The 23,460-nt window shown below is 34.2% G+C and overlaps 1 protein-coding gene across 1 annotated transcript in view; it reads left to right on the forward strand.

Annotated features, from left to right (window-relative positions):
* Positions 1-23,460, forward strand: part of SLC25A21 (solute carrier family 25 member 21) — a 989,784-nt gene that overhangs the window by 889,784 nt on the left and 76,540 nt on the right. Inside the window, exons 5-6 of the mRNA XM_056811006.1 lie at positions 18,482-18,541; positions 23,241-23,348. Of these exons, the coding sequence (XP_056666984.1) occupies positions 18,482-18,541; positions 23,241-23,348 (168 nt within the window). The remainder of the gene's footprint in view (positions 1-18,481; positions 18,542-23,240; positions 23,349-23,460) is intronic.

Genomic DNA, 23,460 nt, shown 5'->3' on the forward strand with positions numbered 1-23,460 from the left:
AGTAAACAATATCCCTAAAGCATACATAAACAAAATAGAAAAAGAGAGTATTAATGAACTAAGTGTGCAAGTTTAGAAGACCAACAAGTAAACCCAAAATAAGCACAGAAGAGGAAACCTTGAATATTAGCAGAGAATTCAGTAAATTTGAAACACAAAAGATTATAGAACTAATAAAACTAAAAGCTGAAGAGAAGAACTAAAGATCAATGTTACAAAAATTAAATTATAGTCTTGATATTAAGAAATCACATTCCAAAAGTGATCATTCCAAAAAAATTAGAAAAAAAGTGATAAATTCATTTATAGGAATAAAAGATCTAGAATATCATGGGAACTACTAAAAAAGGGAGAAATGAAAGGTTATTAGCACTCACAACCCTCAAACTGTTTTATAAATAATCATCGCAAATCCATGAAATAGAATCAATCAGAATTAACTCAATGCAGCTGATCTCAAAATGTATTTTAGGAAATAATTTATTTGACAAAATTTGCTGAGAAAACTGGAGAGCTATCAAGAGCTCCTTTTCCAATAGCCTTAGCAGTCTGAGTTCTTAGATGGTATGTTGACTATTTCTTAGGAGGAGATGATTGGAAAGATTTTCTGAAAAAAAAAGATTTCTTTCTTAGAATCCTTGGGATTCTGTGTGGCTGAAGGAGTTTCTAGTATTGCCACTCCCAGTATGCTTTCTTTAGCCTCAATTAGCTTTAAATATATATGTTTAGTAGGGTATTATAGTAAGAACAGTTGCTACAAAGCATTTCTCTCCCTAAAAATGGTTGGGGCATACCTTCCCATTAGTACACAGAGTACAAGGGAAAAAATGACCTTAAACTTACAGTATGATGGTAGTAAGGTCCAAGGGCAGAGAATATTTATGGCCAAATGCTAAACTCATTACTTCTTACTTTATTAATTTTATTGATTACTTAAGAAAAAATTTCCATGGTAACATGATTCATGTTCTTTCCCTCTGTGGAAGAGAGAGAGATTGGAAAAGCATGCAGCAGACAGGGGACAGCTGAGTGAAGACCTGTCAGTCAAATGAGTGTATTCGGATTTGGAATGTTACTGGGAAAGGCAGACCAAATGGAGGTGAACCCTGATTACCTTGAAAGAGGGAAGAAGAAAGAGACAAACTAAATGGTTATGTCTTTTAACCTTGAAGACAGGAAGGAGGTGGTCTTGTGACTTTGAAGGCAGAAGAAAGAAGGACAAAAGTCCAGATATCCCTCTGACTTGCTCAGTTGATGATAGTGACTGAACTTCCAGACCAATCAGCCATTTCTCTCAACTGAACTATATTCCAACATCCTCCAATCTAAGACTCATTGTAGTATTAGGGAAATCCTCAACCCTCTTACCTCCTTCCTTATCCTGTCTTCCCCAAATAATCCCCTTACTTAAGATAAAGAGAAAGAGTGTTTCATTTGAAACATCATAAATTCACCCCTTAGTTGATTTAGAGAAACCAGAAGAAGGCGGGGGGAGGGAAGGAAAAGGGAGGAAGAGGGAGGAGGGGAGGCATAGAGAGAGGAGGGAAAGACTGAAGAAAGAAGATAACTGCATGATCTGTTAGTTATCAATTACCAATCAATATAGTCTATTATTATTATTTATTACAATTTGGCACCCAGACTGACTGGACTTCATAATTCCTAAAAGCAAGGATGTTCAAACAAGTGATCTGTGGGCTAGTTGTGCTGCCAGCTATTGTAGGCTATCGGATCTATAATATCTTATATAGCACAATGACTAATATGATTGTTGATTCTGTGGAATACATAAGCAATACCACTATATTTATACTCCAGATGCCATTTCAAAAAGAAACCATTCTCTGGCAAATTCTGACACAGATCTACATCATTTCCATGGCTGCAATACAGACACTGACCTACCTTAAAAAAAATTACAGGTTTGTGATTCCTAAACATATAGCACAGATCATAGTAGTGGATACAAACTTGGAGATTCTTGTTAAAAACATGTTTGAAGAATTCCTGAAGACAAAAGGGCTAAATCAGATAAAGGATAATGGAAATGGTCAGGCAGATAATGCACCAAAGGAGAAAGACAGAAAGTTCAAGAAAGCAAAGTACAATGCACAGGGCAATGACAGTGACAAGGACACTAAGGCAAATAGTGAAGCTGAGAAAATTTTTCCACTCAAAGATGTTACCAAGATATCAAGTATAGCTGGTATGTTACATTCAAAGGTTCATAGGCAATGTACTACCCAGGAATTAGATTCCCTGAAGAAAAGGTTTCCGAAATTTATCAATGAGCCCTATAAAACTCATAAGGACCTGAAGCGTGCTTTCTGGATTTTTGAACCAGATTTTCAGGATGTGAAATTTCTTTTGATAGAAATTTTTAGCCCCCATGAGCTTCACCAATTCATTGATAAGACTACGTCAGAAAAGAACCTGACAAGATGGCCTACAGAGGAGCAAAGGGAAGACTTTGATTTCTCTAATCTCATCAGCATGACCTACCTGAGGAAATGCAGGAAGGACTTGCTCTAAGCATAAAAATGTGTTGCTCAAAACCAAATGCATGAGAAAAATTTGACAGATTGGTGCAAAATTAAGGAGAACATCCAGCTTCCTTTATTGATCGCCTGTCTGAGATGGCTGAATCTATAATGGACTTGGAGACAAACATGGAAGAATCTGTAAGTCACGTTAGGTGACAATTTTTGAAAGGATGCACACCATACTTAAAAAACTTTTTTCAAACATTATTTTCCTTAATATTACACTGTGAGTTTAATTGAAGTATGGGAGGCTGCATCATATATTTTTGAGAGTCACACAGATCAAAGTAAATAGTTGGCAGATCTATAGCAAAAATTGGAAGAATCACAGAAAATTTTAAGAGATAAGGAGATTGAAGAAATCAAAAAGTTGAATACTGTTAGGACATACTCAACACTTGCTTATAAGCCAAGAACAGTGCAGAGAGAGACTAGGCAATGGTTTTTCTGCCATAAGACAGGACACCTGATCAAAGACTGTTTTCTAAAAAAAGAAGTATGAAGTTAGTAACAACAAAAGCACAAAACTAAAATATAATAAGCAAAAAACCCATGTTGTGAACATTGTATGTTGAAATCCACTCAATATGCAACAGATTTGCAACAAATGAAAGATGCTATAAAACCAGGACCAAATATGGTCAGGAGAGAATTATGAAGGCAGGATTATAATGTATGTAGTTTGGTACATGGAAATAGGGAAAATAGTGAAAGACACACTGATATTAAAATTGGGAGAAAACAGATAAGAAACAGTGAAAAGTTAGTATAAGAAATTAAATCTGTGAGTGATGACAAATACCAAAGATCTGATGATAGGCCTCTTCTTGATGAAGAAGTTAAAAACATCATTTCTCAAATAACAATAAAGATAGGAGACTTGGAGAAAAATTGTTTAGTAACCACACATGAAAGAAGTATAAATCAAGTCAAAACATACTTGAGAACTTTTTCCAGTGCAGATTGGGCACAGGGGTTGAATTTTGTAAAAGAAAAAGTCAGAAAAAGTCACATAGACTCAAACAAGAGTTAGTGAGAGATACAGAAAATCAAAATTTCAATTCCCTGCAGCAAAATGACTGTAACAGGAAATAAAAGCACAAATTTACTGTTACCAACGAGGTATATGTTACTAGAGATGTAAATGTTTTTAAAACATTTACAGATTTTCATAACAAAATCCCACAAAACTCAATTAATTCTTCAAATAGTTATATGGCACAGATCTCTTTAGAAAAAAACATCTAATCTGAATCCTGAAGCTGAAACTTTCCATTCTGCAATGATTGATATAGACAATACAAAATTTAATGAAAATGAAGCTGACATTACATTTAAAAATAATTATATTCAAAATAATGGAGGTGAAATAACAGTTAAATTTGAACAAATGAATGGAATAACAGATTTAGTAACTGATAGAAAAACCAAGGATTCAAATGGTAGACTTGAAACCAACATTCCAAATGGAGGGGGGAGGTCTGGTCAAGTAACATTATATGACCTTAAACATAGAGTTGATTTAAATTCATTTTCCAATGAAGTAGAGGATATAGTACCTCAAATAAAGATCTTATAGGGAATGATTTAAATCAAGAAGATTCAACTATACAGCTGGCAGAGGGTAGCAAAGAAATGAACAGTAATTCACCCCTTAGCTGCACAGCCAGAAACATATGTATAGAGTAATGTGGGGAAGAATGAAGGCACACATCCTAGTGATGCAAGGGAAAATGAGGATGTACTAAACATTCCCAGAAGATAACATCATAGAGAGAAAGGTTTTTATCTCTACACAGTGAAAAGTGAGTGAAGAGGAACAAAAACTTCAGGCTGATGATAGAGTAGAACCTATGAATTTTAGCAACAACATTGTGCATCTGCAAGAAGCAATTAACCCCATACCATCGTTTACCACCTCAAAACAAGAATCTAAAGTTTATCAATGAGAAAAAACCAGAAACAGATTTGGGAAATATAAAAGCTGGTGACATAGGATTAGATCAACACAGAAAGCCAAGGTTAACAATATCTGACACAAGTTTACATGGTACTGAATAAAATCCAATAAATAACATAAGGATTACAGAATTCAGTGAATCAGAATCAGAAACTGGGTCAGAAGGAATACCAGATGGTGTAATAATAATGGACCAAGATAGTGATTTAGAGCAAAACCTTATCAGTTTTATAAGCTTTATGAAGAAGTGGACAAAGAAGGGGATGTGTGGTACACAAATGAGAAAATTGGATACCTGAAACCAGAACAATCAAAATTATATCTATATGATGATGATGAGATGATCTTTGGGCACAGAACAAGTTGTATACCATTGGAGGAACTTTATGCTAGATTAGGAGTTGATAATGAAGATGACTTAATAGAGAAATTGAATTACATGGCTCATACATATATTGATTATGGACGAGGAGGATATCAAGGAACATATTAAAGAACTGGAGCAGAGATAGATATACAATTTCACATCTATTCTCTAACTTCACAATTATAACAATTACCATTCATGCAGTAACAGTGAAACCAAGATTAGTTTGTGTTCCATAGGGTAACATACAACACAAAACCTTATGGAAATGAAGGCTAGTATTAAGTAGAAAAAGAAAAATATTCTGACAAAAAAAACAACTAAGTAATTCATTCACAACAAGAAAAACTCCTAAGCTTTTAGTAGCAAACTCCAACTTCATAACTATGAGAGATACAAACACCTAGAATACTATTGAAGCATAGATTCACATTGGATGAATTTGTTATCAAAAACTTTAACATCAAGTTCTAGACGAGAACTGAAACAGGTTATCCATATCTCTCAACCTTCATCCTAAACAATCTCTACCAGGGGAAGAGAAAGAGGGAGGTTATACCATGAAGATATTACCTCATAGTTTCAGATATCTTACAAGAAACAACAATGTGGTCATGTCATCAATGAAGATACATGCAAATGACATCTGATTAAAAAAAAGAAGCCCTAGTCATAAGCAGCAGCATGAATAGCCCTAGGGAAAAAATCAATAATAGTCCTTGTGAATGAAAGCCTATGAATGGAAAACAAAGGAAAGCACACAAGAGTACATATCAACAGAAAGTACAGACAAGAGAGCATTGCATGTGTTAAAATGATAACAGAAAAGCCCTGCAAAAGCAAAGAAAACAGCTCCAGAAAGAAATATAGACAGTGAAACAGACAAGCAGTTTAAAAGATTAGCACCAAAGAAAAGTCTCTACATAATCTATACAGTTTCTGCCAACCATAGTAACAGCAAAGAAAGTAACAGTTATTTCAAATGAAAACACAACTCCATGACCAAAAGTACTACATTATATCCAAATACTATCTCCAAGATATATCTAAAAGACAACAAAAAATAAATCCCCTTGTGAAAATTCAAACATCAAAAGACAAGAACATTTCAAATTCATATTCTTGACAAAAATCTAAGAACTTATACATTATGCATATACCCACTATATGTAAAACTTCCACACATGAAGAATAACTAATGAATTCTAACAAGCACACATGAAGAATTCATAGCTTACTTCCATGAACAATGAAAAATTTCAGTCTTACATACATGAACATGTAAAAACCTTACACGCATGCATGTTCCTGATTGTTCGAGTATGTTCCTGATTGTTCCAGTATGTTCCTAAATTAAAGAACACAGGACTTACAATCAAAATAGACAACAGACAAAAAAGTGGCATGCAGCACAGATGAAGAGAGATTAAGACGCATAGTTTTCTTCAATCAACATCAAAAGACATGGAAGGACTTTGGAAACTTTGGACCTGTGATCATAATGTTATGTAAGAATGCAACATACATGTTAACATCACATAAATACATACATGTAATACACATAAATACAATGTGGAAGAAATTTCATGGATTGGGTAAGTATATAACATATGCATAATTTCAAAACACAAAATTCACACCGATATATAAATTATTGTGGAAAATTCAAACAAAGAAATTTCTTAGCCAAATGAGTTTGCACAGAAATCAAGAACAAAGTATTATATTTGCACATATGTAAATCTGTATAGATACAACCTATGTACGTATGTGAATACTAATGTACTAACTAACTAAATTAGAATAATTTATTAATGTTCTTTTAACTAACTATAGGTATAGTTTAGAAAAATTTGTTCAAAGTCTTAGGGAAGTAGGGACAGACATAAAACTACTTAAATATAGAAGTTAGATTACATCATGATTTTAGGTTAGCAATTGTTAGTAATAGAAAATTTTACTTAGTTGAATTTATAGACATTAGGAGATAAGATAATTACATATTCAAAACTGTTGGAATTGTTTAAATTGTCACATGATTAATTATTATGTTAAAAAATTATGTTCACGTAAAATTCATATTACCTAAACCATTTTCCAATACCCAAACATACCATTGATAGACAGAATAGCTAAGATAGATTAAGATTTGTTGTTTGGGGAGGGTAAAGAAATATTTAATATAGTAGTACATGGTTAAGAATTAGATAGCTAGAAATATAACTATATATATACATAAATATACATACATATATATAGTTTCATTAAAAAATGCTGGTTTCATTTTTCCAAGATGAAAAGGGAGGATTTGTGGAAGAGAGAGAGATTGGAAAAGCATGCAGCAATACAGGAAATAGTTGAGTGAAGACATGTCAATCAAATGAGTGTATTCTGATTTGGAATGTTACTGGGAAAGGCATTTGGAAACCAGACCAAGTGGAGGTGGACCCTGGCTACCTTGAATGAGGGAAGAAGAAAAGAGACAAACTAAATGGTCATGTCTTTTAACCTTGAAGACAGAAAGGAGGTGGTCTTGTGACTCTGAAGGCAGAAAACCGAGGATGACGATTGTCTTTGTGCATTTTTGTGCACAAAGACACTTGTGCATGAAGATTTAAGTGGAAAAGTAGATGCACAGAGACAGTCCCACTCTCTTGGCATTGGAAGCCTGGGTCCAGTGGCACGAAAAGTTGTTACACCTGGAGACTTCCTCAGCTGCAATGGATGGCCGTGTTGTTTTTTGTGCTCCAACACGCCCTAAGCACTCCACAGTGCCTTGCTGCATCGCCATCTCAGCCATTGAACCTTCTTGTTGGTTTCTTCCTCCTGTTCCGCCGAAACAGTCTTCACATGCTGGGTGAGCAAAGCCCTAGTTCACCAGGGGTCCACAACGACCTGATGGCTACCCTCACAAGGTTTAGCCGGCCTGTTGAAGCCTTTGCCCGGGGTGTGGCCACTGCCGCATGCTAGCAGCTAGTAGGAGCCACAAGTGAGAGCTGGGTGTCAGGTGAGAGTCAGAGGCTGGAGAGCTGCCCTAGGAGGGCAAGACAAGCCCTCCATACCAAAGATATTACTCCTCCCTGAGCACCCCATACACCCCGAAGGCAAAAGAAAGAAGGACAAAAGTCCAGATATCTCTCTGACTTGCTCCGTTGATGATAGTGACTGAACTTCCAGACCTATTAGCCATTTCACTCAACTGAACTATATTCCAACATACTCCAATCTAAGATCCATTGTAGTGTTAGGGAAATCCTCAACCCTCTTACCTCCATTCCTTATCCCTTCCTGTCTTCCCCAAATAACCCCCTTACTTAAGATAAAGAAGAGAAAGAGTATTTCATTTGAAACATCATAAACTCACCCCTGAGTTGATTTAAAGAAACCAGAAGAAGGAAAGGGGGAGGGGAGGAAAAGTGAGAAAGAGGGAGGAAGGGAGGTATAGAGGGAGGAAGGAAAGACTGAAGAAAGAAGATAACTGCCTGATCTTTTAGTTATCAATTATCAATCAATATAATCTATTATCATTAATTATTACACCTCCCTTCCTTCTACTCCCCTCCTGTAGCCAACATGCAATTCCACTTGGTTTTATATGTGTCACTGATCAAAATCTATTTCCATATTATTGATATTTGCACTAGGGTGATCGTTTAGAGTCTTCTTCCCCAATCATATCCCCATTGGCCCATGTGATTAAGCAGTTGTTTTTCTTCTGTGTTTCTACTCCCACATTTCTTTCTCTGGATGAGGATAGTGTTCTTTCTCATAAGTCCCTCAGAAATGTCTTGGATCATTGCTTTGCTGCTAGTAAAGAATTCCTTTACATTCAGTTTGCCACTGTGTATCAGTCTGTATGCAATGTTCTCCTGGTCCTGCTCCTTTCACTCTGCATCAATTCCTGGAGGTCTTTCCAGTTCACATGGAATTCCTCCAGTTCATTATTCCTTTCAGCACAATAGTATTCTTTCACCAATAGAAGCCACGTTTTGCTTAGCCATTCCCCAATCAAAGAGCATTCCCTTATTTCCATTTTTTTTTGCCACCACAAAGAGTGCAGCTATAAATATTGTTGAACAAGTCTTTTTCTTTATGATCTCTTTGGGATATAAATCCAAGCAGTGGTATGGCTGTATCAAAGGGTAGGCAGTCTTTTAAAGCCCTTTAGGCATAGTTCCAAATTGCCCTTCAGATTGGTTGGATCAATTCACAACTCCACCAGCAATGCATTAATGTCCCAATTTTGCCACATCCCCTCCAACATTTATTACTTGCCTTTTCTGTCATGTTAGCCAATCTGCTAGGTGTGAAGTGGTACCTCAGAGTTCTTTTGATTTGCATTTCTCTAATTATAAGAGATTTGGAACACTTTTTCTTTTTTTTTAATATTTTATTTGATCATTTCCAAGCAATATTCATTAAAGACATAGATCAATTTCTTTTCCTCTCCCCCACCCCCCATAGCCGACGCGTAAATCCACTGGGCATTACATGTTTTCTTGATTTGAACCCATTGCTATGTTGATAATATTAGCATTAGAGTGTTCATTTAGAGTCTCTCCTCTGTCATGTCCCCTCAACCACTGTATTCAGGCAGTTGCTTTTCCTCCGTGTTTCTACTCCCACAGTTTATCCTCTGCTTATGAATGGTGTTTTTTTCTCCTAGATCCCTACAAATTGTTCAGGGACATTACACCGCCACTAATGGAGAAGTCCATTACATTCGATTATACCACAGTGTATTAGTCTCTGTGTACAATGTTCTCCTGGTTCTGCTCCTCTCGCTCTGCATCACTTCCTGGAGGTTGTTCCAGTCTCCATGGAACTCCTCCACTTTATTATTCCTTTTAGCACAATAGTATTCCATCACCAACATATACCACAATTTGCTCAGCCATTCCCCAATTGATGGGCATCCCCTCGTTTTCCAGTTTTTGGCCACCACAAAGAGCTCAGCTATGAATATTTTTGTACAAGTTTTTTTGTCCATTATCGCTTTGGGGTACAGACCCAGCAGTGCTAAGGCTGGATCAAAGGGTAGATATTCTTTTGTCACCATTTGGGCATAGTTCCAAATTGTCCTCCAGAATGGTTGGATCAGTTCACAACTCCACCAGCAATGAATTAATGTCCCTACTTCGCCACATCCCCTCCAGCATTCATTACTTTCCTTTGCTATCATGTTAGCCAATCTGCTTGGTGTGAGGTGATACCTCAGAGTTGTTTTGATTTGCCATCTCTCTGATTATAAGAGATTTAGAACACTTCTTCATGTGCTTATTAATAGTTTTTATTTCTTTATCTGAGAACTGCCTATCCATGTCCCTTGCCCATTTATCAATTGGAGAATGGCTTGATTTTTTGTAAAGTTGATTTAGTTCTTTATAAATTTGAGTAATTAAACCTTTGTCAGAGGTTTCTATGAAGATTTTTTCCCAGTTTGTTGTTTCCCTTCTGATTTTAGTTACATTGGTTTTGTTTGTGCAAAAGCTTTTTAATTTGATGTAGTCAAAATTATTTATTTTACATTTTGTGATTCTTTCTATGTCTTGCTTGGTTTTAAAGTCTTTCCCCTCCCAAAGGTCTGACATGTATACTATTCTGTGTTTACCCAATTTACTTATGGTTTCCTTCTTTATGTTTAAGTCACTCACCCATTTTGAATTTATCTTGGTGTAGGGCGTGAGGTGTTGATCTATTCCTAGTCTCTCCCACATTGTCTTCCAATTTTCCCAGCAGTTTTTATTGAATAGTGGATTTTTGTCCCAAAAGCTGGGATCTTTGGGTTTATCGTATACTGTCTTACTGAGGTCTCTTGCCCCCAGTCTATTCCACTGATCTTCCTTTCTGTTTCTTAGCCAGTACCAAATTGTTTTGATGACTGCTGCTTTGTAATTGTAAACCTTAAAATTTCTTAGACTTACAAATGTTGGAAATTTCACCATTGGGAAATTTCATACTTGAAAAATTTCCTATTGAGAGTGGTCTATTGGAATGTGAACCCCATTGGCATTGGGAGGTTCCTCCTCCTCCCTTCTTAAGATTACTTTAGGACAGAAACCTTTTGCTGAACAATGGAAAAGCATAGAACAGGAATTTCTTTGAGTCATGATTGATTTTAGAATTGATACAATGGATATACTTGGAATGACAGAACCAGGTCTTGGAAATTGCAATCTCTACCCTACTCAGTCCTAACAGGATTTAGGAAGGGCTGCAGCATAGATCAAAATTTAATTATTCCAATCTCTACCCTACTCAGGGTAACAGGATTTAGGAAGGGCTGTAGCAAAAGATCAAGATTTAATTATTTGAGAATATGACCTTCAACAGACATGTGCAAAGCCACAGACCTCTGGGGGGGGGGGGGTCCTGGGTTAAGCTAGAGCCACCATTGGCACAGGGAAAATGATGGACAGTGATTGGTAGATGTGAGAACTGAGGGGAGGGAACTTGGGTTTCCTTAAAGATAGAGGGGTCTGAGGACTGAGGGGTTGGTTGGAGTGTTTTGGCTCTGAGTGGTTGGAGAGGTGCTCTGAGAAGCTTGCTCTGAAGGAAGCTGGAGGTGGATGCCCTTGAGACTGTTTCTCCATTTTGGTCACGTGAGTAATAGGGACTGATCTCCTTTCTTTGCCCCAGCTATCTAAGGGCTTGGGCCTTTTGGCCCAGCCTAAACAGAAGGGGTATTTAAGCCCTATTCCCTTCTCTCCCCTTTCTCTCTCTCTCTCTCTCTCTCTCTCTCTCTCTCTCTCTCTATATATATATATATATATATATATATATGTATATATATATATACATATATATATATATATATATATATATATATATATATAATTCCTTTCTTCCTCCTGTTTGTAATTAAACTCTATAAAAGGCTGACGGCTGACTTGAGTTTTCATTTAGGAATTACATAGCTGAATTCCCTGGCGACCTTAAATTAATATATATCAGTCTTTTAAAGTGATTTCCTTGTCACATAATATAGTTTAAGGTCAGGGACTGCAAGGCCCCCATCATATGTGTTTTTTTTTTTCATTATTTCCCTGGATATCCTTGATCTTTTGTTGTTCGAAATGAATTTTGTTATGTTTTTTTCTAAATCAGTGAAGAAGTATTTTGGTAGTTCAATGGGTATGGCACTAAATAGGTAAATAAGTTTGGGTAGGATGGTCATTTTTATTATATTGGCTCGTCCTATCCATGAGCAGTTAATGTTTTTCCAATTGCTCAAGTCTAGTTTTAGTTGTGTGGAGAGTGTTTTGTAGTTGTGTTCATATAGTTCCTGTGTTTGTCTCGGGAGATAGATTCCTAGGTATTTTATTTTGTCTAAGGTGATTTTGAATGGGATTTCTCTTTATAGTTTTTGCTGCTGAGCTGTGTTGGAGATATATAGAAAAGCTGATGACATATGTGGGTTTATTTTGTATCCTGCAACTTTGCTAAAGTTGTTGATTATTTCAATTAGCTTTTTGGTTGAATCTCTAGGATTCTTTAAGTAGACCATCATGTCATCTGCAAAGAGTGATAACTTGGTCTCCTCCTTGCCTATTTTGATACCTTCAATTTCTTTTTCTTCTCTAATTGCTACTACTAGTGTTTCTAGTACAATGTCAAATAGTAGAGGTGATAATGGGCATCCTTGTTTCACTCCTGATCTTATTGGGAATGCGTCTAGTTTATCCCCATTGCAGATGATATTAGCTGATGGTTTTAGATATATACTGTTTATTATTTTTAGGAACGACCCTTCTATTCCTATGCTTTCTAGTGTTTTTAATAGGAATGGGTGTTGTATATTATCAAATGCATTTTCTGCGTCTATTGAGATAATCATGTGGTTCTTGTTGGTTTGCTTGTTGATGTGGTCAATTATGTGGATGGTTTTCCTAATATTTAACCAGCCCTGCATCCCTGGTATAAATCCTACTTGATCATGGTGGATGATCCTTCTGATCACTTGCTGGAGTCTTTTTGCTAGTATCCTATTTAAGATTTTTGCATTTATATTCATTAGGAAGATTGGTCTATAGTTTTCTTTCTCTGTTTTTGACCTGCCTGGTTTTGGAATCAGTACCATGTTTGTGTCGTAAAAGGAGTTTGGTAGAACTCCCTCTTTGCTTATTATGTCAAATAGTTTGTATAGTATTGGGGTTAACTGTTCTCTGAATGTTTGATAGAATTCACTGGTGAATCCATCAGGCCCTGGGGATTTTTTCTTAGGAAGTTCTTTGATAGCTTGTTGGATTTCATTTTCTGATATGGGATTATTTAAGAATTCTATTTCTTCTTCTGTTAGTCTAGGCAGTTTGTGTTTTTGTATTGGAACACTTTTTCGTGTGCTTATTGATAGTTTTGATTTCTTACTCCTTGTTAATTGATATATTTCTTTGAGTCCACTGTCAACATCCTATTCTAGTTCAATGAGTCTTTCCTGAATCACTTTGTCAGTGGTATGTCTCCCTGTTTGAGGTTACATGAATTACTTCCCATTAATAGTTTCTCTATAAAAAAGAAATGGTTTCATGGACAACTTTCCCTTTAGGGCATGGTTCAAAATTGAATCTTCATTTCTGCTAAACTCTTCTGTACTGAACTCACTAATGAACTGATATTGTATATGTAGACACAATGGATTTAATTGGTTCTCATAGCCAATCATATAATTTTCTTTCTTGACTCAAAGAAATCACAGTATATAAATCATCTTGTTTACACTTTTCAAACTTTAGTATTGTGCCTTACTTGATTGATCAGGAGTGGGAAGAAATATTTATACTATAATTAATTCAAAATGGATTCATGACCTGCTAGTTCATATTATATTTTAGAACAAAAATAAATCATGCTTTTTGTAGTTGTGGATAGATAGGAGGATTCTTTGGATTTCTTTTAACATTCTTAGAATGTTTTTTTATTTTATTTTTCTCAATTACACATAGAAACCAATTTTTAATATTTATTCTTTATAATTTTTGAGTTCAAAATTCCCTCTCCACCCCCTCATTGAGAAGGCAAGTGCTTTGATATAAATTATACATGTGCAGTCATGCAAAATGTATTTCCATATCAGCCATATTACAAAAGAGAAAAATATAAAGAAAGTAAAGTAAGTATACTTTGATCTGTTTTCAGACTCCATCACTTCTTTCTCTAGAGGTAGATAAAGTTTTTCATTACATGTCATTTGGAATTGTCTTGTATCCTTGTATTGTTGAGAATATTTAAAACATTCATTATGTTGATGTTGGTGTGTACAATGATCTCTTGGTTATGCTCACTTAAATTTGCACCAGTTTCATATAAGTCATCCAAAGCTTTTCTGAGAGCATTCTACTTATCATTTCATATAGCACAATCTGTTTATTTGCCAATCATATACCATAACTTATTCAGACATTCCCTAATTGATGGGCATCTCTTTAATTTCCAGTTCTTTGCTACCACAAAAGAGCTGCTATAAATATAATATATAATAATAAATATAATATAGAAATAATAATTAATTTAAATAAATTTTTAAAAAATTCTATGCGTAAGACATTTTTTTCCTTTTTCTTTTATCTCTGGGATGCAAACTTAGTAGTAGTATTTTTAGGTCAAACAGTATGCAGAGTTTTATAGGCCTGTGGGCATAGTAACCAAATTGCTTTCCAGCAATATTCTTGACAAAATAAGGAATACAAGTAATTTACAGAAGAAAAAATACATAGTTTTGATACCACTCAATTGAAAAGCTTTTGCATGAGAAAAAATAAACAACCTTAAGAAGAGAAGGGGTCAAATGTAATATTTTTTTATCACAAGATATTATGAATATGGGAAGTTCAGGGAAACATATGTAAATAAACACAGGGTGAAGTAAGCAGAACCAGGGAAGCAATATGCACAATGACTTCAAAACTATAAATGTGATATACATTAAAATAAAGCCACATTCTATAATTATAATGATCAGTCTAGGTCCCAGAGGAAAAAAAATTGAAGAAAAATACCTCACTTCTTTCTTTGAAGTTATGGGGGACTATTTGTATAAAATATTGAACACCATATTACAAATTATCACTATTTTAATTTTGCTTAACTACTTTTCTTATAGAGCAGGGATTCCCTGAGCTGAGTTTTGGGTAGGAGGAAGAGGGGAAACAAACATAGATAAATGATTTTGATATGAAAACAGAAGTCATCAACAGATTTTTTAAACATTTGTGAAAGATATAGACAATAATTGAGTTCAATTAGAAAGTGTGAAAAGATATTTACTTGTGATTACCCATACTGAAAATAATAGATTCAACAAAGCAGAAAAATATCAATATCATTGAAAGGTTGGGAGGAACAAACATTCCTAGTTTATTGAGTGACACAACAATATAATAAGGATATGAAAGAGTGACAAAAGAAAAAATACAAATACACAGAAACATATACAAATCCTTGAACTATATTAAAATAGTAACATCATTTGATTCAGGATTGTAATTCAACAAAAATATTAAATATTTTAATTTGTTTTTCCATATTCCCAATTATTATTTTTTATAGTTTAAATCAGCTCAGTATGAAGTTTGTCATGATGATCTGAGTTACTACACTAGAGAATGTGAAAAATAAAAGTACTATAAATTAAAGTGCTGAATTTAATTATATAACTGCTTCACTGATAAAAGATACCCAGATAATAAAACACACCAGAGTTCTTGTTCAAAATAAAAGTTGCTTTGCCTCTGAAAAATAATGTATTCATGGAAACAGAAATTAACATAAACAAATAAAATCAATTGTAACAAATTTATTTTCCTAGTCTTGTTCTTCTTGATACTAAATCATGGTAAAGAATTTGAACTTTTAGGTGTTGGAAATTCATCAAAGTTAAGCACTCTTTTTTGTAAGGAAAAGAAGTTGAGGTTTACCAAACCAAGTTAGTTTCTACTGATATGAGGGGAAAGCATGCTGCCAGAACAATGATTAACAGATGAACTTTTGGGCAACTATACATCATGTCTGGGTACCAGACATCTTGTTTCAAGTACATTTTACCTGAAAATTACTAAGGCATGTGGTAAGCTTTTTCAGCCTAATTTAGAAGTGTCTACTTGCAAGATGCACAGTACCAGTTTTCTTATACAATATATGAACATAGTCACTTCCTAGATTAGAATTTGTGAGAGAATGATTACCTAATTTTAACCATTTTCTAAATTGTAAATTGCTTCATTAAATAGCCTCAAGTGTAACTTGAACAAAACAATGTGGCATGTTTGAATTTTAAGAATCCTTTCTACCAATAGATTGAGAAAATTATTAACATAATATAAAATAGATTTCAGGATTACAATGCTCAATTTTTGTGGCTCAAATTCCAGCTTTTTCCCCTTAAATATATTTTGGGATATATGCTCCTTGAGGTTAGGGATGTTCTTGATTGCTTATATGTGTATCTAACTCATATCACAGTGTATTAAGTGCTAAGTAAATGCTTTAGTTAGCTAGCCTAAATAAACTTACAATTCTATGCAATCTAATGTAACAGTCATTCTAACATTAAGACATAATTTACTAAGTAATAATAATAGTCATCAAAGGTGAAAAATATTACTAAAATTAAATTAAAATTAAAAAAATAAAATAAAATAAAATTTCTTATATGAGGGCTTTCTAGGATTTTTTTTCCATCAGAAAAGATTTTATGTGCTATCTTGATGAAAACTAAATAGAAAACTAAAGAATGTTTTTGTCTAACACCTAGAATAATGTCTTTCACATAGAAGACATTCAGAAAATAATGATGAATTAATATATCATTTTAGTCCATATAGCCTTCTAAGGTAGGTCTTATTTTACTATTATTGAAAATGAGTTAATAACAAAAATATATCAATTCTATTTTTAGCTTTTTCTTTTTGTTAGGAGATTTCCAAGGAGGTAATACTTAGCAACAGTATTTCTACAAAAGAAAAAAGAAGCTGCCTCCAAGAGCTCCTAAAAACAACTTTAACATTGAAGTCAAGTCAACAAACATTTATTGAGTGATTACTATGTGGCAGGCACTGTGCCAAAGACTAAATACAAACAGAAAGACTGTTCCTTCCCTTAAGTAGCTTACATTTTAATTGGGGGAGGCAACATATAAAGTGGAAGAATAAAGTTATCTAATGCCTGACTCCGAAATATATTTGCATATATATAAATGTGAATATATATATATATATATATATGTGTGTACACTTATGTGTATATATCTATATAGTATCATTTATCTCTATAAATCTTTGTTTTATGGGTGGCAAAGGTCAAAGAACTAAACAGCAAGTCATCAGCTCATTGATGATGAATCTCTGAGGTTTAACTAAGACATTCATTAGAAACACAGATCATTGCTGGGTCTGGAGTTGAACCCTTTTTATCATGGTAGAAATTTCAAGACTATGCAATTCAATTTTCAAGAACACCATAATGAGTCTTCAGAGTGGAAATCTATTTCTCTCTCTCTCTCTCTCTCTCTCTCTCTCTCTCTCTCTCTCTCTCTCTCTCTCTCTCTCTCTCTCTTTCTACATATATATATATGTACATATATATGTATATGTATACATATATACGTATAGCTTCTTGCTCTGTCTACAGCATACAACATAATAAAATAGGACATAGTTTCAAGCCAAGCAATACATCTTTCTGGAATTGCATTAGAAAATGAACTTAACAGGGTTTTAGAAAATAGTCTTGGCATAGAACATAGTAAAACAGACATCCTGGGGAAAATTTTGAGGATCATTTCACCAGAATAAACTCATGGAGAAAAAAAAAACCCTTCTAAGACTAAATCATGGTATATTTGGTTGGAACTATTACATATAGAAATTGACTTCTGAAGAAATTACATTATTTACTTTTTATTGAAATTACACCCATTATTTCCATCATCTTCATAGGAGGTTGTAGAGTCTCCACCTTTGAAAATCTTAATTCAATCAATACATAGGTTTCTTTTTAAATATATTTTGAGTAACATCTTACTTGAAGGTGGGACCTTAGATCTGTACCCACATATTTGGATCTCCACTAGTCCTAAATATTCAATGAGTTCATGGCAATATACTTGGAATAATAGGCTAGTATGAGCCTGAATTAAAGGAATAATAGGATAGTATGAGCCTGATGATTTTTTTTACATACATTGATTACAAACTGGAGCATTCTTATGAAAAGCAGTTCAATTTGGAAAACATAGAAGACCAAAGATTATAGGCCTATAAGGAAAAATTTTGAACATTTCCATAAAGTCTATTGATGTGCGAACTGAAAATGGTCCTAGTAAAAGGAAGCTACAAGGTTCATTTATTTCCATAAAGGTTTCCATTAGTTATTCTGTAGGTTATGATAGCATTTAAAAATGTAAATGTTAGGGTAAGATCCAAATAGCTACTACTCAAAAAAAAAAAGACTAAAAATTTTAAGTCACGGGATAGATTTATATGAAATTGCACATAATTTTAAAGTACTTACTAATTTAATAACTTACTGGATGAACCACAGCTTAAAGTTTGATTCAATTCAATAATTTATAAAAGCAAAAATTTACTGATCTCTTCATATTGTTTCATTTTGCAGTTTTTTTCATTTGAGCAATATAAGAAATTACTTGGATATGTGTCACTGTCACCAGGAGTGGTAAGTGAGAGTATTTACTGTACTTTGGTGAATGTTATTTCATAAAGAAAACTATAGAACCAGATACCTTTTTTATTTAGATGCTAAAAACTGTAAACTATTCAGTTTTGAATTATTTACTTAAAATCATCTTCCTACCATGTTATAATTTATTCATTTATTCCTAAACATAAACATATGATAATAAAATATATACAAAACATCAATTGATATGATTCAATAATGCATCATATATAAAGGATTTAAGTTTAAAAACCTCAAAAACAAAACAAATTTTACATTGTATATATATATATATATAAATGTTTTATATCCTTTATTAAATTATAAATAAAGCACTTTGGGACTTGGGGATTCTAGAATGAAAATTTTTTTGAATAATAATTATAAGAGCCTTTGAAGGAATGAGTACAATACTACTTCAATGCTAAATTAAAATGTTGATTTTAAACTCTTCTAGTCTAGTCTCAGATACTAGCTGTGTGGCCCTGGGCAAGTCACCTAACCTCTGTTTGCCTCAGTTTATTCAACTGTAAAAATGGAATAATAATAGCACTATGACAGAGGATGGCACTAAAAAAAAGTGTCAGCAGGCTGAAGAATGTGAAATTGATCACCTCAATGGGGGAGGAGCCCCAAGAGATTGAAATCTTGAGGAGGAGAAGACTGTGGCTGGTAGAGGAGTTGATTTCTCTCAATGTTGAGAAGCCAAAGATAGAAGGTGGGGAAAGATTTTTTCCTGAGGGTTACACACTTTTCCTGCTGGTGACTGGAAATCTTTCCCCCATTTGACTTTACTTCAGCTCCTGTTGCCCTGAGTCTGAACTGTGGCCAAGGGGCCCAACCTGACTTCCTGTCAGGGGGCTCAGGCTGCCAAAGCCTGAGTTCCCCCCAAACTCGAGGAGGGAAGAAAAGGGTTTTAGATAGAGACAGGGACCCCTTTTTCCCACAATCTTTTCCCATTCTTCCCTGCCCGTTATTCCTTTTGTATTACCTGATTGAGTCAGCTTTAAAAGTTATCTGTTCTCCAAGCTGAGTGTGAGTAAACAAATCAAGGGGAGACCCTTTGGTCTCAAGTAGTGGAGTGAGGACAAGAGGGACAAGAGTGCATTGGGGAGAGCAGTTTTAGCTAAGGAAAGAAGGAAGAAGGGGAAAAATCTTCAAACCCCCTCTCCTCTCTCTGAGTCAACCCTAAACATCAGCTGTCTCCCCTGTACCCCACTTTGAGAAGTGGGGTTCTCCTCTCCTTCCCTCTCTCAATACTGAAAGTCCAAACCCGTTGATTACAACTTAACCCCCCTTTATAATACAGCATTTACCTTTCACGATTGTTGTGATAACCAAGTGTGATAATTTTTGTTTTTGTTGTGGTTGTTGTTGTTTTCTGGGGCACACATTTTTATCATGCAAAACATACTTCTATATTGTTCATTGTTATAAGAACATACTCATACACAACCAAAATCCCAACATAGAACCATAAATACATTGATGTGAAAAATAGTATGCTTTGATCTGCATCCATCCAATTCCAACAGTCCTTTCTCTGGAGGTGGATTGAATTCCCCCTAATTGTCCCAGATCATTGCATTGCTAAGAGTAGCCAAGTTTCTAGTTTATCACATATAATATTGCTGTTACTATGTACAATGTTCTCCCAGTTCTGCTTATTTCATTCTCCATTAGTTCTCGCAGACCTTTCCAGCTTTTTCTTAGATCATCTTGCTTATCATTTATCATAGTATTCCATCACTAATATATATATTACAATTTATTCAGTCATTCCCCCATTGATGGGCATACCCTCAATTTCCAATTTTTTGCCACTACAAAAATGAACTGCTACAAATATTTTTGTATAAGTAGGTCCTTTCCCCATTTTTATTATCTCTTTGGGACAGAGACCCAGTCGTGGTATTATAGGATCAAAGAGTATGCACAGTTCTATAGACTTTGGGCATAGTTCCAAATTATCCTTCAGAATGGTTGAATCAATTCACAACTTCACTAAAGCAATAATGCATTATGTCCCAATTTTGCAATATCTCCTCTAACATTTATCATTTTCCTTTATTGGCCAATATTGGCCAATCTGATAGGTCTGAAGCTGGAGAGAGAAGTTTGAATAAGACTTTCTCCTGAGGGTTACCCACTTTTTCCTGCTTGTGACTGGAAATCCTTCCCCCCTACATTTCCCAAATTGAAGAGACTCATGGAAGAGAAACCTGAGAAAAGGAATTTTGAATGTCTGTCAGACTTTACCTCAGCTCCTGTTGCCCTGGGTCTAAACTGTGATCAAGGGGGCAAACCCAGGGCCAGACAACCTGACTTTCTCTCAGAGGGGTTTAGGCTGCCAAGATCTGAGTTTCCTCAGGGAGGGAAAAGGATTTTAGCTAGAAAAGGGGACTTCCTTTCACATTCTTTTCCCTGCCAGTTATTTGTTTGTATTACCCTGATTGAGTTAATTGATATTAAAAGTAATTATCTTTACCCCAAGCTTTGAATCAAGTGTTAGTGAACAGATCAAAGGGAGAAACATCTTCCTAAGAAGAAACCTTTTGGTCTCTGGTAGTGGAGAGGGGACAAGAGGGACAAGAGCAAATCTGGGAGAGCAGCCATAGCAAAGGAGGGAAGACAGAAGGGGGGAAATCTTCAACCCTCCTCTCCTCTCTCTGAACCAACCCTAAACCTCAGCTGTCTTTCCTAGATGCTGTTTCCTTTATCTTCCCCAAACCTTTTCTCCATTATACTTGGTCTACCCGTGAGCAATTGTTATTTTTTAAAGCATTAAACACAGTGCCTGGCAAGTAGATGCTATATAAATACTCTTTCCCCTTCTTATTTCCTTCTCCTTCCTTCTGTTCCCCTTTCTCCTATCTTGGTTTTTGAGGTCTTTCCTACAAATAAAATTCATTTAGTGCAATGATACATCTAGAAGTACTAAAGAAATAATCTTCCAAATATGTGAGAAGTAGCACAACAGAATAGAAAGGACAATGGATTTAAAGTCTGATAATTTGAATCCTAGCTTTGCCAACTCTAGTTCTACATATACACACATTTACATACATATGTAAATATATATATACCTGTTTATATGTGTATAAATACAAATTTTATACATAATAAGATACATAATTTGGCATATATGGATAAGCCAAGATAGGACTTCCAAGAAGTGTCCCTATAATATAATATGGTGGTATACTTAGAGAATCTAGAAAATCAACTAAAAAACTACTTGAAACAACAACTTTATGCAAGATATAAAATAAGCTCACATAAATCATAAGTGCTTCTCTGTTACCAACAAAAACCAGCAGGAAGAAATAAACTAATTCCATTTAAAATAAATGTAGACAATAAAAAACACCTGGGAATCTATCTGACAAAGCAGACTCAGGAACTTTATAAACACAATTACAAAACAGTTTTCAAACAAATAAAGACAGATTTCAACAACTGCAGTAATATTAATTGCTCACAGGTAGACTGAACTAAAATAATAAAAATGGCAATTCTACCTTTAAAAAGAGAGAGAGAAGCAGTCAATAGTACTGGTCCCTGAAGAGAAATAGCTAATGAAAACAAAAAAAATAAATAGCACTTAAGGTCATCAATTTGGAGGTAGAAGGATGCTAAGATTCATCTAGTTAAACCTCCCTCAAGTGAGGAAACTGAGGCCAAAATAAAATAATGATTTGCTCCTGATTGCACAAGTAGTAGTAAATGCCAGATTCAATATTTGCACCTCCGGCCCTTAATCCAAATTTGCCACATTTCCTTCTATACCACACTAACACAAGAGAGACTCAGTTATTAGAGTGAATTTCCAATTTTCATAGATACTCATTTTATAAATGTAAAATTGATAACATTTCCATTGATGTTTCTGAAATGAAATATTATGAAGATACATTTATATTCACTTAATAAGTCTGGCTTTTAAATGTGTTTTACTAGATGTATTATTTCTAATATTTGTAAAAAACAAATAAGTATTTTGTATGGAAAGTATTTCTATCACAGAAATTCTCAATAGCTAACATAACATTTTCCCTATAACTATCCTTCATAATATTTCTAGTTTTCATTACATGCCATAGAAAAACCTAGCTACTCCTGATTTAATCTTTTATCAAGGTTCTAAAAACTGAGACAAATGAAAACCTATAATTTTTTAAATTAGGAAATGTTATATTGTTAACTAACAATATTTGCTTTTAAGTGTAAATATTGTGACAATGTGAATAATTCTTAAATATTTCAGACTAGTCTATATCTGAATTATAAGTTTAGAAAAATACTTTATTTTCATTCTGCTCTTTTAGCCCTGAAAAGTACATTTAAATAAATGTTTTAAAGTGAAGTTCTCACTTTACAAATTCAAAATCTATTCAAAGTGAGCAGAAAGGCATATTTTAACATATATCTTAAATCAGTAACATGGCCTTTTTCTTGACTAATAGAAAGAGGTTGTTGTTGATAGACTTTTGACACTTTATTCAAAATTTTTAGAATGTGGTTTGTGGTTTCTGTAATTTCTTCATCATGAATTGTCAGCATCTAATCAAGTGCTAAAGCTGTTTAGTAATAGCATATGGTTTATTAGTGATAACAGTCATCTGTAGGGTATAGTGCTTTAACATAATACAAATAATAACTTGTTTCAAGATATTGATTTGTTTTATTTTCTTAGGCATTTGCAGTTGCAGGATTGGGATCTGGCCTAACAGAAGCTATTGTGGTTAACCCTTTTGAGGTTGTAAAAGTTGGTTTGCAGGCCAATCGGAATATATTTACACAGGTAATAAATTTTAATACTGTTGGAGAATACTGAAAACTCATTTTTAAAAGATGAATAAAGTAACTATTTTTTTTCTTTCTTGAAATAGTAGTAAATTATTGTCAAAGAAGCT

This window comes from Monodelphis domestica, chromosome 1 (genome assembly GCF_027887165.1).
Source record: "Monodelphis domestica isolate mMonDom1 chromosome 1, mMonDom1.pri, whole genome shotgun sequence".
Lineage (NCBI taxonomy): Eukaryota > Metazoa > Chordata > Mammalia > Didelphimorphia > Didelphidae > Monodelphis > Monodelphis domestica.